Source organism: Stegostoma tigrinum, chromosome 7 (assembly GCF_030684315.1).
Source record: "Stegostoma tigrinum isolate sSteTig4 chromosome 7, sSteTig4.hap1, whole genome shotgun sequence".
In the NCBI taxonomy this organism is placed as follows: Eukaryota; Metazoa; Chordata; class Chondrichthyes; order Orectolobiformes; family Stegostomatidae; genus Stegostoma; species Stegostoma tigrinum.
The window spans coordinates 67,029,653-67,049,701 of record NC_081360.1 but is presented as its reverse complement, the minus strand read 5'-3'; the positions used below and the strand labels follow the sequence as shown (position 1 = coordinate 67,049,701).

Sequence of the window (20,049 nt, the reverse complement as noted above, 5' to 3'; positions counted from 1 at the left end):
CTGGTAGTGTGGTGCAATGCGGGGAGGGGACGAACTGGGCTGGTTTAGGGATGCAGTAGGGGAAGGGGAGATTTTGAAACTGGTGAAGTCCACATTGATACCATTGGGCTGCAGGGTTCCCAGGCAGAATATGAGTTGCTGTTCCTGCAAACTTCGGGTGGCATCATTGTGGCAGTGCAGGAGGCCCATGATGGACATGTCATCTAGAGAATGGGAGGGGGAGTGGAAATGGTTTGCGACTGGGAGGTGCAGTTGTTTGTTGCGAACTGAGCGGAGGTGTTCTGCAAAGCGGTCCCCAAGCCTCCGCTTGGTTTCCCCAATGTAGAGGAAGCCGCACTGGGTACAGTGGATGCAGTATACCACATTGGCAGATGTGCAGGTGAACCTCTGCTTAATGTGGAATGTCATCTTGGGGCCTGGGATGGGGGTGAGGGAGGAGGTGTGGGGGCAAGTGTAGCATTTCCTGCGGTTGCAGGGGAAGGTGCCGGGTGTGGTGGGGTTGGAGGGCAGTGTGGAGCGAACAAGGGAGTCACGGAGAGAGTGGTCTCTCCGGAAAGCAGACAGGGGTGGGTATGGAAAAATGTCTTGGGGGGTGGGGTCGGATTGTAAATGGCGGAAGTGTCGGAGGATGATGCGTTGTATCCGGAGGTTGGTAGGGTGGTGTGTGAGAACGAGGGGGATCCTCTTAGGGCGGTTGTGGCGGGGGCGGGGTGTGAGGGATATGTTGCGGGAAATACGGGAGACGCGGTCAAGGGCGTTCTCGATCACTGTGGGGGGAAAGTTGCGGTCCTTGAAGAACTTGGACATCTGGGATGTGCGGAAGTGGAATGCCTCATCGCGGGAGCAGATGCGGCGGAGGCGGAGGAATTGGGAATAGGGGATGGAATTTTTGCAGGAGGGTGGGTGGGAGGAGGTGTATTCTAGGTAGCTGTGCGAGTCGGTGGGCTTGAAATGGACATCAGTTACAAGCTGGTTGCCTGAGATGGAGACTGAGAGGTCCAGGAAGGTGAGGGATGTGCTGGAGATGGCCCAGGTGAACTGAATGTTGGGGTGGAAGGTGTTGGTGAAGTGGATGAACTGTTCGAGCTCCTCTGGGGAGCAAGAGGCGGCGCCGATACAGTCATCAATGTACCGGAGGAAGAGGTGGGGTTTGGGGCCTGTGTAGGTGCGGAAGAGGGACTGTTCCACGTAACCTACAAAGAGGCAGGCATAGCTGGGGCCCATGCGGGTGCCCATGGCCACCCCCTTAGTCTGTAGGAAGTGGGAGGAGTCAAAAGAGAAGTTGTTGAGTGTGAGGACGAGTTCAACTAGGCGGATGAGAGTGTCGGTGGAGGGGGACTGGTCGGGCCTGTGGGACAGGAAGAAGCGGAGGGCCTTGAGGCCATCTCCATGCGGAATGCAGGTGTACAGGGACTGGACGTCCATGGTGAATGAGGTGTTGGGGGCCAGGGAATTGGAAGTCCTGGAGGAGGTGGAGGGCGTGGGTGGTGTCACGGACGTAGGTGGGGAGTTCCTGGACCAAAGGGGAGAAAATGGAGTCCAGATAGGTGGAGTTGAGTTCGGTGGGGTAGGAGCAGGCTGAGACGATGGGTCGACCAGGGCAGGCAGGTTTGTGGATTTTGGGAAGGAGATAGAAACGGGCCGTGCGGGGTTGGGGAACAATGAGGTTGGAGGCTGTGGGTGGGAGGTCCCCTGAGGTGATGAGGTCATGAATGGTGTTGGAGATGATGGTTTGGTGCTCGGGTGTGGGGTCATGATCGAGGAGGTGGTAGGAGGTGGTGTCGGAGAGTTGGCGTCTGGCCTCGGCGATGTAGAGATGTACACATTGTGTACACATTGGCTACTGCATCTCCATACATGACAAAGTGGCTAAATTTTAAAGTAATTAACTTACTGTGAAGATACCTAAATTTGTGAAAAAGCATTAAAAGCAAGTTTTTTTTTCTTGTCTTTACCAGAGCATCAAACCAGCTAATTTATTAAATCCACATGCTGTAGCTGTTGTGTTAAATGAACAACCTGGCAAACTACGAATTAAAGATCTGCGAAATGGTAATTCAGTCAGAAGCATTATTATTGTCACATTAACCACTTTGATTACCAGTAAAAGTAATTATTTTGTCATCAGTACCAAACAAGTTCTAGGGGGTGGTCTTTATCTATTGAATGGACATAAGAAGCTGCTGTGAACTTTAATCCAAATTGTTTCACAAGCCTTTCATTCAAGCTCAGTCAATTGTTTTCTCAATATTTCTTCAGTAAACTGCAGTTTAGCCAAAATTCTGCTGCTGTTTCTTAGCCTACTCTAAATCCTGTTCATGTACCATCAGTGTCCTTTCTGACCAATTATATTGGCACTCATTTAAACTTCTTATCCCATATTGTATTGAACTAATAATATATAGCACAGTTAGGTCTATCTGTGATTGATATTTCCATTTTGTAAACATACTTAATATGTTATAATTGCCCTGTCACAATTATCAAATAATTATCATCTAAACCTTGAGAAAACATTTTTCATACCTAGTTGAGTGTTATAATGGTGTAATGGTGCACATTCTTGTTTGATTCCTGAAGAAATAATGCTGACAAGCTGTCGTACTTACACCAATATCCGTTCTTGAGCATTAACAAATTATTAGACATGGCATAAGCATGACATTTATGATGCTTGTGATCTTTCTTCCCAAATTTTATCACTTCAATCTCTTTTTTTCTCAAGTCTTGATTAACATTCAAGGAGCATCAAAAAGCAGACAGGCAAAAGAAGCAATGTTCAACCAAAAAGTCAAAAAAGATGTGATGACAGAACGAGCTAACCAATTACGATGGTAAGTAGAAGACAAAATGGCAATACTACACAGGTATTTTTAAAATTTTTTTTGGTAATCGATGTGCCCTTCATGTGAGAGACAGTCCATGTTAAGTATTGAACCTTGCAGTGTAATTTCGCTTTAATGTTGCTAAGTTATTTGGGTCAGGAACCTTGCTGAATGTTACAAGGCTTGTTTCAACATTCTTCACTGCAGTACCTTACATTACACGATTGGCAACACTTTAGAACAATCTCTTCCTCATTCAAACTTAAGACTGCTGTCAGCTTTCCATCAACCTGCTTCTGGCAGTGCTCTTCACCAGGAATCTCCCATTGACTAGCCTCCAGACTGCCCACTGCACCAGACCACACTGCCATCTGATAGTAATTCTCCAAAAGGCTTCCCAGGCTACCAGAGACTGCTAGGTCTGTGTGGAGATGATGTAGCCACCCCAACTGCAACTCATAGCTGGCTGAACAATGCATAGGAAGCACCAAACTCTATTTGGAAGCCATAACCACACCAGTCAAGGAATGTATGGACAAAGCCCTACTGACAGTCATGAGGAGCTGCACCACCAACTGGTGGCTGAGCAGGTCCCAGAGCATCAGTGGCAAGATGAAAGGGCATCAGGACCCCGCAGAAAAATGCCACCAGGCAACAGCCAGAAACATGTGGTGACCCCAGCAGAAAACCTGGAGACTTGAGAGAAAATGCGCACTGGCACAGACCCCAAGGAATCCGGCCTCCACCTAGCCTTACCCTACTTGTTGGGAATCAACCACAGGAGGTACTGTAGACAGGATTTACATTTTTCTTTTCGATATTAAACTTATTACATTTCAACAGTTATTCTATTTACCAAAGTACCAAACTGTATTTCAATTTGGGGAGTACAGGTATGATGTTTCACTTTTACTCTGCTGAAAAAGGCAATAGAGAACCAACTCCAATTTAAACATTGATTCGTATAGGCATTGATGTTTCAATGAAAGTTGTTTTCACATAAAATTTTAATGAATTTACTCCCAATTTTGATGAGGGTACCCTATTAATTTGTTTTTCTTAACTCTGTGTATTGGATACTATGATATTCTATATGCTCGATATTTTAACTCATTTTAATAGGCAAAGGTCTATTTACTGATCTCTCCAAGAAAGTGTTATTATTTCCAGCTTGTTTGAAGTTGACATTATGCATGTTTTCCTCTCTTATTTTTAGGCAGACACACCTTGGTAAAGATCCAGCCTCCACCGAGGCTACGCAGTCGATTCTGGAAAATAGGCAGATAGCAGACGAGGAATACAAGGTTTGAATTGATTTCAAACTGTATATTTAAATTTAATAGCGTCCATTCTAGGAGTGCCAACTTTTTTATTTCTGTAATGTGTCTGAGTGATACATTGAGAGGTAATGTATTTTATAAAGGAAAAATAAGGAAAGGAAGAATCCATTCAATGGAATGTGGAAGGGTCCTGTCAAACTGAAGCACTTGGGAATTTGAACTTCCTGAAAGTACAGGTGCAAATTGATTAAGAAATGCAAAATTAACAGAATTATTCGAAGAATGGAGTCAAAAATTACTGTGAAATAGGAGTTGTAGATAGGATGAGGTGCACCTTTGGACAGTTCATTATGTGAAGTATGGTAAAGCCATCGAGAGCCTGCACCTTAGTTTCATTGAATTATAAGAAATGGTGAACTATTGTTCTGAGAAGAAATTGAAGTTTCTAATTCAAGAAAGGTTTTGGCAAGTGAACAAGTTGGAGTTTTTTTGGGTTGAGCAATCAATGATAAGGATATGCAATTTAAAATCATGACAAGGAATGAAAAAAGTATGAAGACCGTGCATTTTAATGCTGGAAAATTTCCCAGTCTGGAACATGTTGTCATAGAGTTGTTGAGACAGAAGCAATTGCATCTTCAAGGAAAATGTGGGCAAAGAACAAAGAAAATTACAGCACAGGATGGCACCTTGGCCATCCAAACCTGTGCCAATCCAGATTCTCTGTGTAAACCTGTCGTCTATTTTCCAAGAATCTTGTATCCCTTTGCTCCCTGCCCATTCATGTATCTGTCCAGATACATCTTAAATGACACTATTGTGCCCGCCTCTATCACCTCCGCTGACAATGTGTTCCAGAAAGAACTTTCTACGCATATCTCCCTTAAACTTTTCCCCTCTCACCTTGAAATCATGACCCCTAGTAATTGAGTCTCTCCCCCGCCCCCCCTACCCCCCAACTCTGGGAAAAAGCTTTTTGCTATTCTCCCTGTATATACCTCTCTCGATTTTGTAGACCTCAATCAGGTCCCCCCTCAACTTCCATCTTTTTAATGTAAAAATAATCCTAATCTACTCAACCTCTCTTCATAGCTAGTGCCCTCCATACCAGGCAACATTCTGGTGAACCTCCTCTGCACCCTCTCCAAAAGATCCACATCCTTTTGGTAATGTGGCGACCAGAACTGTATGCAGTATTCCAAATGTGGGTCGAACCAAAGTCCTATACAACTGTAACATGACCTGCCAACTCTTGTACCCGTTTGACAAATGAATGCATGCCGTGTGCCTTCTTGACCACTCTGTCGACCTGCGTTGCCACCTTCAGGATAAAATGGACCTGAACACCCAGATCTCTTTGTGCATCAATTTTCCCCAGGGCTTTTCCATTTACGGTATAGTTCGCTCTTGAATAGGAACTTGCAAATGCAAGATGATGCATTTTGGCTGGATTGAACTCCATCAGTCATTTCTCCGCCCAACTGTCCAATCTATCTATATTGTGCTGCATTCTCCGACAGTCCCCTTCACTATCTGCTACTCCACCACTCTTAGTGTCATCTGCAAACTTGCTAATCAGACCATCTATACCTTTAGATCATTTATGTATATCACAAACAACAGTGGTCCTAGCATGGATCCCTGGTTACAGTTCTCCATTTTGAGAAACTCCCTTCCATTACAACCGTTTGTCTCCTGTTGCCCAGTCAGTTCTCTATCCATCTAGCTAGTATACCCTGAACCCCATTCAACTTCACTTTCTCCATCAGCCTACCATGGGGATCCTTATCAAACACCTTACTGAAGTCCATGTGTGTGACATCTACGGCCCTTCCCTCATCTATCAACTTTGTCACTTCCTCAAAGAATCCTATCAAGTTGGTAAGACATGACCTTCCCTGCACAAAACCATGCTGCCTATCGCTAATAAGCCCATTTTCATCCAAATGGGAATAGATCCTCTCCCTCAGTATCTTTTCCAGCATCTTCCCCACCACTGATGTCAGGCTCACCAGTGTATAATTACCTGGACTACCTTTGCTACCCTTTTTAAACAAGGAGAACAAGCAATTCTCCAGTCCTCCGAGACCTCACGCATGCTCAAGGACGCTACAAAGATATCTGTTAAGGCCCCAGCTATTTCCTCTCTCTCTTCCCTCAATACCCTGGGATTGATCCCATCCGGATCTGGACACTTGTCTACCCTAATGCCTTTTAGAATATCCAACACATCCCCCCCCCCGCCCTCCTTATTCTGACTTGACCTAGAGTAATCAAACATCTATCCCTAACCTCAACATCCGTCATGTCCCTCTTCTCAGTGAATACCGACGCAAAGTACTCATTAAGAATCTCACTCATTTTCTCTGACTCCTCGAATAACTTCCCTCCTTTGTCCTTGAGTGGGCCAACCCTTTCTCTAGTTAACCTCTTGCTCCTTAAGTATGAATAAAAGGCTTTGGGATTTTCCTTAACCCTGTTTGCTAAAGATATTTCATGACCCCTTTTAGCCCTCTTAATTCCTCATTTCAGATTGGTCCGGCTTTCCCGATATTCTTCCAAAGCTTCATCTGTTTTCAGTTGCCTAGACCTTATGCATGCTTCCTTTTTCCTTTTTGCTAGTCTCACAATTTCACCTGTCATCCATGGCTCCCTAATCTTGCCCTTTCTATCCCTCATTTTCACAGTGACATGTCTGTTCTACACTCGAATCAACCTCTCTTTAAAAGCCTCCCACATATCAAGTGTAATTTACCCTCAAACAGCTGCTACCAATCCACATTGCCCAGCTCCTGCCGAATTTTGCTAGAGTTGACCTTCCCCCAATTTAGCACTCTTGCTTTAGGACCACTCATCTTTGTCCATGAGTATTGTAAACTTATGGAATTGTGATCACTATCCCCAAAGTAATCCCCAACTGAAGCTTCAATCACCTGGCCAGGCTCATTCCCCAACACCAGGTCCAGTATGGCCCCTTCCCGAGTTGGACTATTTACATACTGCTCTACAAAACCCTCCTGGATGCCCCTTACAAATTCTGCTCCATCTAAACCCGGAACACACAGTGAATCCCAGTCAACGTTGGAAAAATTAAAATCTCCCATCACCACCACCATCTTGCTCCTACATCTTTCCATAATCTGTCTACATATTTGTACCTCTATCTCATGCTCACTGCTGGGCAGACTGTCATACAGCCCCAACATTGTTACCGTACCCTTCCTGTTTCTGAGCTCTGCCCGTATTGCATCTCTGCTCAAGCTCTCCATAGTGCCCTCCTTCAGCATGGCTGTGATATCCTCTTTGACCAGTGCAACTCCTCCACTCCTTTTACCTCCCTCTGTATCCTGCCTGAAGCATCTATATCATGAGATATTTAGCTGCCAATCTTGCCCTTCAGTAATAACAGTAATCTCAGTAATAACATCATACTCCCAGGTAATAACCCAAGCCCTAAATTCATCTGCCTTACCTACTGCGCTTCTTGCATTAAAGCAAATACACCTTGGACCACCTGTCCCTTTGCGTTCATCATCTGCTCCCTGCCTACTTTTCCCCTTAGTCACTCTGACTTCATTATCTGGTTCCATGCAGGCTTTAGTTACTACCTCCTTAGTATCCACTAAGCTCCTCATTTAGTCCCCATTCCCCTGCCACATTAGTTTAAACCCTCCCCAACAGCGTTAGCAAAAGCACCTCCTAGGATATTGGTTCCAGTCCTGCCCAGGTGTAGACGTCCGATTTGATCCACCTCCCCCAGAACCGGTCCCAATGTCCCAAAAATCTGAACCCCTCCCTCCTGCACCATCTCTCAAGCCACTCATTAACCCTCCTATTCTTTCTTTTCTACTCTGACTAGCACATGGCACTAGTAGCAATCCTGAGATTACTACCTCTTTGGTCCTACTTTTTAACTTGGCTTCTGTCTCCCTAAATTTTGCATGTAGGACCTCATCCCTTTTATTACCTATATCATTGGTCCCTATATGCACCATGACAGCTGGCTGCTCACCCTCCCTCTTCAGAACATCCTGCAGTCAATCTGAGACATCCCTGACTTGTGCACGGGAGGCAACACACCATTCAGGAGTCTCGTTTACGACCACAGAACCGCCTATCTACTCCCCTTACAATAGAATCCTCTGACTATAGCCCTTCCACTCTTTTTCCCACCCTTCTGTGCAGCAGAGCCAGCCATGATGCCATGAACCTGGCTGCTGCTGCCTTCCCTGGTGAGCCATCTCCCCCAACAGCGTACAAAAAGGGATGTGATAATGGGAACTGCAGATGCTGGAGAATCCGAGATAATAAAATGTGAGGCTGGATGAACACAGCAGGCTCAGCAGCACCTCGGGAGCACAAAAGCTGACGTTTCGGGCCTAGACCCTTCTTCAGAGAGGGGGATGGGGTGAGGGTTCTGGAATAAATAGGGAGAGAGGGGGAGGCGAACCAAAGATGGAGAGAAAAGATAGGTGGGGAGGTAGGGAGGGGATAGGTCAGTCCAGGGAAGATGGACAGGTCAAGGAGGTGGAATGAGGTTAGTAGGTAGGAGATGGAGGTGCAGCTTGAGGTGGGAGGAAGGGATGGGTGAGAGGAAGAACAGGTTAGGGAGGCAGAGACAGGTTGGACTGGTTTTGGGATGCAGTGGGTGGAGGGGAAGAGCTGGGCTGGTTGTGTGGTGCGGTGGGGGGAGGGGACGAACTGGGCTGGTTTTGGGATGTGGTGGGGGAAGGGGAGATTTTGTAGGGAGATGACTGCAGGGGTCAGCTGCACTGCCTTCCTGCTTTTTCTCTGCCTTTTGGTCACCCATTCCCTTTCTCTCTCGGCAATCCTACTCTGCGGTGTGACCAATTTGCAGAACAAAGAACAAAGAAAATTACAGCACAGGAACAGGGTCTTCGGCCCTCCAAGCCTGCGCCGATCAAGATCCTCTGTCTAACCTGCCATCTATTTTCCAAGGGTCTGTGTCCATTTGCTCCCTGCCCATCCATGTACCTGTCCAAATATATCTTAAAAGACGCTAACGTGTCTGCATCTACCACCTCTGCTGGCAACGCATTCCTGGCACCCACTACCCTCTGTGTAAAGAACTTTCCACACATAACTCCCTTAAACTTTCCTCTTCTCACTTTGAAATCGTGACCCCTCGTAATTGAGTCCCCTACTCTGGCGGGGATAAAGCTTCTTGCTATCCAGCCTGTCTATACCCCTCATGATTTTGTAGACCTCAATCTCCGTCTTTCTAATGAAAATAATCCTAATCTACTCAACCTCTCTTCATAGCTAGCACCCTCCATACCAGGCAACATCCTGGTGAACCTCCTCTGCACCCTCTCCAAAGCATCCACATCCTTTTGGTAATGTGGCGACCAGAACTGTACACAGTACTCCAAATGTGGCCGAACCAAAGTCCTATACAACTGCAACATGACCTGCCAACTCTTGTACTCAATACCCCATCCAATGAAGGAAAGCATGCCATGTGCCTTCTTGACCACCCTATTGACCTGCGTTGTCATCTTCAGGGAACAGTGGACCTGAACACCCAGATCTCTCTGTACAGCAATTTTCCCCAGGACTTTTCCATTTACTGTATAGTTCGCCCTTGAATTTGATTTTCCAAAATGCATCACCTCGCATTTGCCTGGATTGAACTCCATCTGCCATTTATCTGCCTAACTCTCCAGTCTATCTATATTCTGCTGTAATCTCTGACAGTCCCCTTCACTATCTGCTACTCCACCAATCTTAGTGTCATCTGCAAACTTGCTGATCAGACCACCTCTACCTTCCTCCAAAACATTTACATATATCACAAACAACAGCGGTCCCAACACAGATCCCTGTGGAACACTACTGATCACAGGTCTTCAATTTGAGAAACTTCCTTCTACTACTACTCTGTCTCCTGTTGCCTAGCCAGTTTTTTATCCATCTAGTTAGCACTCCCTGGATCCAATGTGACTTCACTTTCTCCATCAGCCTGCCATGCGGAACCTTATCAAACACCTTACTGAAGGCGCTATTCACAACTTCCTCAGCATCACAGATGCTCCAAAGTGAATCCATCCACAGCTCCAGAGCCGTCATGCGGTCTAATAAGAGCTGCAGCTGGACACACTTCCTGCACGTGTAGGAGTCAGGGACATCAGCCAGGCCCCTGACCTCCCACATTGAGCAATAGGAGCACAACACTGCCCAAATATTATCAGTTCACACACCTTCCCAAAGCACAATTTGACCGCTCCCACTCAGCTCCACTGCCGAAATGAAGAACTTGCCTTTCTGGCAGCCCCCTGGTGCTTGCTGTCACTGCTCCCGCTGCTGCTGCAAAAAAAGACGATGAAGTTGCATAATTAGGCAATCGGATAGGGCAGTGAAACTTTTCGACTACAATTGCAAAGAACAGAAGTATAGACAAAATGAAGGGAGAAATCCATTACTAATTCACTGGTTTATTTATTGTGTAATTAGAAAATATTTGGGTGATGATAGCCTGGAAGGCTAGCGTTCCAAATTGGCAGCTTCAACTTTTAGATGTGCAGTCCAACTGTTATGAGGATATCAAATATAAACTTGGACTATGGCTACAAATTCAAAGAGTTCCTTCCCACCAGCTGTGTCCAGTTGTCTCAGATCTTGAAGGAATGTCACAAAATTATCAGAAACCTGTTTTAATAGTTACATTTCTGTGAAAGTGATGACCTAGTGGTATAATCATTGACCTAGTAATCTGGAAACCCAAGTATCTTTTGAGTTCAAAACCCACCATGGCTTCAGCCCTCCATCCATTGTGTGCCAGTATCACTGTCCTGACTGATTGGGCTTCCAAGAGGCACCAGCAGAATTGTTTTCCAACTTTGTGCAACTTCATGCCTGGCATATTCCCTACTCTACTATTACCCTCAAATCAGGAGAGGAATGCAGGAGTGGATATCAAGACCAGAACTGTCTATACCTAAAATGAGGTTCCAATTTGATGCACCAACAAGCCAAACAGCATAAGCAGCAAGTGATGGATAGAGCAAAGTGATTCTACAAGCAATGTCCTACCACTCTCAGTCATGAATGGTGGTGGGCAGTTAAATAACTCACTGGAGGAGGAGGCTCCACAAATAACCTTGAGATCCAGCACATCAGGGCAAGAAAAGGTACATTTTTAACAACCTTCAACCAGAAGCATAGACTGTCTGAACTATTTTGGCCTGTCTTAGAATTCCCCAGGATCGTAGTTGTCAGTCTTCAGACCATCATTTCACTCTACAGGTGACTAATGAATGGCTGGAGGCACTAGACAGTGTCAACATATAGGCCAGAATACAGAAACCATGTATTCCAGAGCTGTTGTGCTCCTAGCCAAGCTGTTCCAGTGCAACTGCAACACCAGGGTCTAACCAACAACATGGAAAACTGCTCAAGTTTGTCCTGTATGCAAAAAGCAGGAAAAATCTCACCAAGTGTCATCAGCAGTGCTATCAATTAACACTTGCATAACAATAACCTGCTCACTGATACTCCCTTTCATTTCCATCAGGGCCGCTCAGCTCCTGATTTTGTTATAGTCTTAGTTCAAATATGGATGAAAGAGCTGAATTCCAGAGGTGAAGTGAAAAAGACAGCCCTGACATTAAAGTCACATTTAACTGTGTGTGGCATCAATGAGCCCTAGCAAAACTAAATTCAATGGGAATCAGTAGAAAAACATTCTGTTGATTGGAGTCATACCTGGTACAGAGGAAGATGATTCGAGTTGTTGGAAATAAGTCACCTCATCTTCAGGAACATCTCCACAAAAGTTCCTCAGGGTGCTGTCCTATGCCTAATCTTCCTTTGCTTCATTAATGACCTTCTATCCATAATCAATGGTGATATTCACTGATGACTGTGCAGTGTTCAGTACCATTTACACTCCACAGATATTGCAATAGACCACGTTCAAATTCAGCAAGACTTGGACAATGTCCATGTTTAAGCCGACAAGTGGAAAAATAACATTCATGCCCCACAAGTGCCAGGCAATGACTATCTCCAACAAAAGAGAATCTAGCCAACGCTCCTTGACATTCATTACCATCATTAAATCTCCACTATCAACGTCAGTGATCAGCACTGAAATGGTTGAGCCATGAAATTACCATGGCTACAGAGCAAGTCAGAGGCCAGGGGTTTTGCAGCAAGAACTCACCTTCTGACACTCCAAGTCCTGTCCTCCATCTGCAAGGCACAAGTCAGGATTATGATAGATACTCTTCACTTCCCTAGATATGTATAATTCCAACAACATTCAAGAAGCTTGACACCATTCAGCACAAAGCAACCCACCTGACTGGCATCACTTCCACAAATATTCCCCTCTTCACTACCAATTCTCAGGAACAACAATATGTGCCATCTACAAGGTTCACTGCAAAAATTCAGCAAGGTCTTTACACAGCATTTTTCGTAAGACCATAAGACATAGGAGTGGAAGTAAGGCCATTCGGCCCATCAAGTCCACTCCACCATTTAAATCATGGCTGATGGGCATTTCAGCACCACTTCCCTGCACTGTCCCTGTAGCCCTTGATTCCTTTTGAGATCAAGAATTTGTCGATCTCTGGCTTGAAGGCATCCAACGTCCCGGCCTCCACTGCACTCTGCGGCAATGAATTCCACAAGCCCACCACTCTCTGGCTGAAGAAATGTCGTCTCATTTCAGTTTTAAATTTACCCCCTCTAATTTTAAGGCTGTGCCCACGGGTCATAGGCTCCCCTCCTAATGGAAGCAACTTCCTAGCGTCCACCCCTTCTAAACCATACATTATCTTGTAAGTTTCTATTAGATCTCCCCTCAACCTTCTAAACTCTAATGAGTACAATCCCAGGATCCTTAGCCGTTCATCATCCGTTAAACCTACCATTATAGGGATCATCCGTGTGAATCTCCGCTGTACACACTCCAGGGCTAGTATGTCCTTCCTGAGGTGTGGGGCCCAAAGTTGGACACAGTATTCTAAATGGTGCCTAACTAGAGCCTTATAACACCTCAGAAGCACATTGCTGCTTTTATATTCCAACCCTCTTGAGATAAACGACAACATTACATTGCTTTCTTAATTACGGACTCTACCTGCAAGTTAACCTTTAGAGAATCCTGAACCGACACTCCCAGATCCCTTTGCACTTCTGATTTGCGAATTTTCTCACCGTTTAGAAAATAGTTCATGCCTGTATTCTTTTTTCCAAAGTGCAAAACCTCACATTTACTCACATTGAATTTCATCAGCTATTTCCTGGACCACTCTCCTAAACTGTCTAAATCTTTCTGCAGCTTCCCCACCTCCTCAGTACTACCTGCCTGTCCACCTGTCTTCGTATCATCGGCAAACTTCGCCAGAATGCCCCCAGCCCCTTCATCCATATCATTAATATATAAGGTACACAGCTGTGGCCCCAACACTGAACCCTGCGGGACACCACTCGTCACCGGTTGCCATTCTGAGAAAGAGCCTTTTATCCCAACTCTCTGCCTTCTGTCAGACAGCCAATCCTCAATCCAAGCCAGTAGCTTACCTCGAACACCTTGGGCCCTCATCTTGTTCAGCAGCCTCCTGTGAAGCACTGTATCAAAGGCCTTTTGGAAGCCTAGATAGATAACATCTACTGGGTTTCCCTGGTCTAACATACTAGTTACCTCTTCAAAGAATTCTAACAGGTTTGTCAGGCACAACCTCCCCTTACTAAAACCATGCTGACTGTTTTAATCTGACCCTGCACTTCCAGGAATTTAGAAATCTCATCCTTGACAATGGATTCTAGAATTTTACCAACTACTGAGGTTAGGCTAATCGGCCTATAATTTTCCATCTTTTGCCTTGATCCTTTCTTAAACAAGGCAGTTACAACAGCAATTTTCCAATCATCTGTGACTTTCCCTGATTCCAGTGACTTTTGAAAGACCACGACCAAAGCCTCCACTATTTCCTCAGCCACCTCCCTCAGAACTCTAGGCTGTAGCCCATCGGGGCCAGGAGATTTATCAATTTTTAGCCCCTTTAGCTTTTCTAGCACTTTCTCTTTTGTAATGCCTACCTTACCCAACTCTGCCCCCAGCTCTTCCTAATTGTTGGCATACTACTCATGTCTTCCACTGTGAAGACTGACATCTACAACCAACACTACCAAGAAGGGCAAAGGCATCAGATACATGGGAACACCACCGGCAGCAAGTTTTCAAACAAGCCATTCATGATCTTACCCATATCAAATAGGCTGCAGAAATTCCAGAAGGCAGCTTGCCACCACCTTATCAAAGGCAACTAGGAATGGGTATTGAATGCTAGTCCAGCCAGGAACATCCATATCCCATGAATGAAATATAAATCAAAATGCTCTTCTTAACTCCACAAAAATACAACTGACTGCTCCCCACAGATCTTGGTCTTCTCCATTTCACCTCCAAACCTCATGGGCTTATCTGTGGACAGAGCTGGCTAATACTGATTCATCTCCAACTGGTGATACATAAAGGCCACTCAATCAAGTGAAGCCTGAAGTCAAATTTTAATTAGATTGCTAGGAAGAAGTTTGATGTGTAAATACTTCATTTGAACTGCCATCCTAAATAGATGCAAGCTCAATTTCATGACCAATGGAAAACGTGGCAAACATTTATGGCTCTAAAAGTACCAGCTACCAACTCTGGCCACCAAATTTATATGGCTATAACAAAAGCCAATATGATGCTAGCCAAGAGCAATTAGGGACTCAGTCAAATGTTTACTCATGCTTCTCTTCCCCACCACGAATTCCCTGTATATAATGCAACAATATTTAAACATTAACTTCTTTAAAGACAAACCCACAAAGTATGCCATAGCCCTCTAGAATTCCTCTGTTGTCCATATTTTACAAGGTGATATTTTCATTACTGTCTGCTGACAGCTGCAACTGTGGCCATCTGTGCATATGTGTTAATCTGGAAACATAGATGCAAAAATTATAGACGCTATACATCATTGTATAAAATGTTAATGACATATGCAAAAGTTTGCACTGCGCAGAGAAGAAACATAATTCTGAAATGGGGTTCAGCACTGGCAAGTGAGGGGATGGGCGAATGAAGCTGTGAAACGGGAATGGGATTGAAGATGGGAGAGGAGTCCTTAGTTGCTCCCAACTGTTCCTACCCCTTGCCTTGTCTTCCCCTCCCTTTTATTTGAACCTTCCCTGTCTCCCACTGCTTATTCTCAACCCTTCTTCTCCTTTCTCCACCCTCTTGTGGGCCCTGTCTCACCTACCTTCTCTCAATTGTCTGTTTCATACTCACACCCTTTCTCACAGTATGTACACCCCGTCCCCCTGTTCTCTTCTCTCTTGTGCCATACCCATTCCTGAATTCATTTCAATATGCATGAGTAAATTTAAGCTCTACACAATGTGCATGCAGTGGTGTCAGCAAACACAGGCAATATTTTATGGGAATTCATCCATTTGTGTTTTGGCTACTCCAACTTTTCTTTATGACTGTAGATGTCTTAGCTCCTTATTTTAATTTCTGGTAGATATTCTTCATAACTTCAAAGCTAAATATACTGCATGCTTTCAATCACAAAGTCTTTGTGACAACCACAATGTATTTATTGCTTTTGCCATAATTATTTATTCCTGTTGCTATATTTTCCCTTCAGCACAACCCATATGCTCATTTTAGGATGCTGATGGAATTTAAGGCCCTTTCTCCAGAATTTATGTCCCTACCAAGAAATTCCAAATTACTTCTCTTCATTTTAGAATGACATATTTGATTATAACTATTTAATTTGATTTTGCCACGAGCTGATCAACAGGTGATCCACTGTTTTCCTATTGTCAATCCACCCTAATTGATACACACAAGCTACCTTTTAAGTGTAATAAATCCAGGCTTGTTTGAAGTGCAATTATGTCAGTGTTGTATTTATCAGTTCCTCAAGAAGATACCTCCATTTATTTAGTCAAAAAAGTTCTGAAACTGCAAGTTAGATTCTATGAGATATGGATTATAAACTGATGTTTTGTGACATATTATTCAGGAGAAAAAGTGTGTGATTATAGTTCTACATTAGCACCTTTTGCATAACTTCTCAAAGAAAAGGATGCTGCCAGTGTAGCAGCAGGGGAAGGGGCAGCAGCATTATTAGATTAGATTAAAAATAAGTGTCCTGACAAGTGCCAGGATTCAAAGAATTGCCAGTCAATAACATCCAAATCATATTTGATTAACTTTATTGCTTTCCTTGATGAATCAATAGAGTGAGTTAATAAGAATACTATGGTGAAATTATTCATAGAAGCAGTCAAACAGAATTCAACAAGTGGTTCATATATAGACTGCAAACTTAAAGCCCACAAGATTAAAGAGACAGTTTGGATACAAAATTTTTGTCAGCTGTGGCTTGGTAAGAAGCTCTCTCACCTCTGAATCATAAGGTCCAAGTTTCAATCCCTTTTCCCTATGCCAGAACTTGAGTCCATAATAACCAAAGCTGATGTTCTGGAGCAGTACTGGTTTTGGATGAGATGCCCCCATTTACTTAGTTTAAAAATGTCCTAAAACTACAAGATAGATTCTAAAGGATATGGATTGTGAACTGGTGTTTTGCAAGAAGGCACTATTCAGGAGACAAAGGATATGATTAAAGTAGTAAATTAATACTTTTTGCATAACTTTACAGAGAAAAGCATGCTTCCAGTGTTTTTTACATTAAAGCCTCATCTGTCTAATTGAGTGGATGTAAAAGATCCCAAATTGCTACTATGAAGAAGGACAGGGGAATTATCCCTGGTGCTCTAGCCGATATCTATCCCTCAAACAACATCACTGTAATAGATTATCTGATATTATCATGTTGGTAATCATATTCAATGTTACCAAAATACAGATGTTAGTCTGTAACAATGCAGAAGGATTTTTTTTCGATGCTAGATCGAAATGTATGGCAGGTAGTTGATTTTGAATCTACGGGGAGCAGATCCATGAGCTCTGGAGTAGAAACACTGTTGTTCTCCCATGTTTCAATGTACAGGGCATGACCCTACTTTTGATATTACTTAACTTAGAAATATAGTAAGCAATAAGGAAAAAATAGTTAATAACTTCAATGAATCGTGGACAGGTGATAGAAACACATGGCAGATGAAAGGAATGAATATGGGCAAAATGTACTAACTTGTACAATTTTAGAAGGCATTAAATGACTAAGAGACCTGATAGTTATCTGAAAACAAGTCTTTGAATATACCTGGATAAGTTAAGAAGGCTTTTTTTTAAAAGATGGAATTATTGCTCTTACTGGTAAAGTGGTATAGAAACGGTTTAGGTGAAAGCAGCAGAACTATGACAATCAAACTTCAGGGACAGAAGTTATACGACACCAGGTTACAGTCCAGCAGGTTTATCTGAAAACACAAACTTTCAGGGCACGGCTCCTTCATCAGGTGAAGTGGAGGGAAGCGCCTAGACGCAAAATATATATAGGCAAAGAAATAATGACAAGATAATTTGGGTAATTAAGAATGTCAGCAGATAAGTACAAATCATGTGAGTGGTGTGTTGACAGCTTGTTATTCAGCCTGTTGACAACCCACTTACTCTATTTGTATTTACCTGTTGACATTCTTAATTACCTGAAATTATCTTACTATTATCTCTCCATCTATATATTCTGTGGCTGTGCGCTTCCCACCACTTCGCCTCTTGAAGGAGCATCAGTCCGAAAGCTTGTGATTTCAAATAAATCTGTTGGACTATAACCTGGTGTCATGTGATTTCTGAGTTTTTCCACCCTAGTCTAACACTGGCAACTCCAGATCACACTTCAGGGAGGCTTTCAAGGCTGCAGAGAGAGAACTGATGCAGTTCACCAGAATGGTACCAGGGATAGGGATTGTGTGAGGAAATCAGAATAGCTTACAAAAAACTTTGTCAGAGGTACATAAAGTGACGGATGGTTTCCAGAGTAAATTCAGATTGATTCCTGTGGCTAAAGATGACAAATTTAAGGTGATTGGCTGAGATGAGCTTCTAACACGGTTCTATCTAAATCGAATATCTAGATCACTTTGGTGTAATTTGGATTGCACCACTGAAATAATGAAGAAAAGGAATCCGAAGATAAATGCAAATACTTTGATGGAAATAAAAACCAAGACCATCCGGAAAGGCTAGGGGAGTAGAAGTAATCTAATAATTCTACGAAAGGGTGACACCAACAATGGCCTTCTCTGTGTCTCTGCTACTCTTTCCCCAATGCCCATTGTAGCCCAGGATTTTATCACTGTTCAACATGGGACATTCACATACAGGAAAGCCTTCAAAATACTTCAAATCATTAAGTTTTATTCAAAAACACTGAAAGCAAACAGATAGATGTCAAACAAATAGAAACTGTGTTTACCTCTTGGAACAGAAGTAGATTGCTTGCCTTCCAAGCAGCAGCAAATCTACAGGCAATGAATGATCATTGATGCAGCAGCATTGGAGGAGGGTTTGCATCCAGTGCAGATTCATGGAGGCAGAGGTGAAAACAGGTTTGTGCCCAGGACGAAACCCAGCCCCAGTAATATTACTGGTAACTGCGAGAAAGACCTAATGTGCACTCATGATGGCAGTGGACTTGAGTTTGGGCCAGTGCGTTACCCAATTGGCGAGATGCAGTGAGGAATCCATGGTTAGAGTGTCAGTGGAAATGAGATGGCACTGAAGTGTGACAACTTGCATTCCAGAAGTGATGATGTGGCAAAGAGAACTTGTGCCAGTCCACCAGGTCCATGGCAGAGCATTTAATGAGAAGGAATGTAAATTTCAACACTTTTTTTTTATTTTTCTGCCTTTGTATTCAATGTTTGGTTTATTTTCCTGTGTTTTAAGATGCGCTGAAGAGAGGCTATGCTATACAGTACTTCCCACTGTATTTTGCAGCAAAATATGCATGACAATAAATAAATCAAATCAAAAGGCTCAGCTTAGTCGTCAAGGGGTCTCCTCCCACACCTTCATATCCCTTTCTATCTGGCACTACTTCAACAGCCTGTCACTACAGATCCTCCACATGTTTCCAACCGGAATTATGACTGCAACTCTCATTCATACTTCTTAAGACTCATCCCAACAATGTAATTCTGCCCATAACCAACTGCACATCCCCTACTGTTGAAATGATGATGGTGGTGACTATCAGTAACCTAACCCATTTCCACCCATGCCCTATTATCTGTGCTGAATTTCCCCCTTTCACCATTCTTGTCCCCTCTGAATGACAAGTTGTTGCATCCAATCCCGCAAGGGTAAATCACCATACTTCTCCATGACCACAGTGACTTGTGATACTGCAATGTTGACTTTCATTGAATCAGTACACCTCCATGTTGAGCAACACTTAGAGGAAACACTGAGAGTGACAGGGCTGTAAAATGTACTCTGAGTGGGGAATTTCAATGTTCACCATGAAGAGTGGCTCAGCAGCAGCATCACAGATTGAGCTGGTCAACTCCTAAAACAGACAGCCACTGGAATGGGCCTGCGGCAAGTGGTAATGGAACCAACAAGAGGAAAGGACTTACCTGACCTTATCCTTACCAATCTGGTGGCTGCAGATACAACTGTCGTATACAGTATCAGTAAGAGTGACCACAGTACAGTCCTTTTGGAAACAAAGTCCGGCCTTCACATTGAGAATAACCTTCGTCGTGCTATATGGCAATGTTACCATGCTTAATGGGACAGACTTCAAACAGACCTAGCAATAGAAGACTGGGCATCTGTGAGGCACTGTAGGCCATCAACAGCTGCAGAATTGCACTGCAGCACAACCTGTAAACTCATGACCCATTGTGACCCCCACTCAACCATTACCATCAATCCAGGGAAACAACACTGGTTCAATGGAGTCTGCAGGAAGGCATGCCAGGAACAACACCAGGCA

General features: G+C 43.8%; 1 protein-coding gene across 4 annotated transcripts in view; it reads left to right on the top strand.

The window, feature by feature from the left end:
- Positions 1-20,049, top strand: part of cfap221 (cilia and flagella associated protein 221) — a 247,144-nt gene that overhangs the window by 126,418 nt on the left and 100,677 nt on the right. For all 4 annotated transcript variants that reach the window (XM_059647392.1, XM_048533708.2, XM_048533705.2 and 1 more), the window contains 3 exons: positions 1,959-2,052; positions 2,726-2,834; positions 4,042-4,129. In XM_059647392.1, coding sequence (XP_059503375.1) covers positions 1,959-2,052; positions 2,726-2,834; positions 4,042-4,129 — 291 coding nt within the window. The remainder of the gene's footprint in view (positions 1-1,958; positions 2,053-2,725; positions 2,835-4,041; positions 4,130-20,049) is intronic.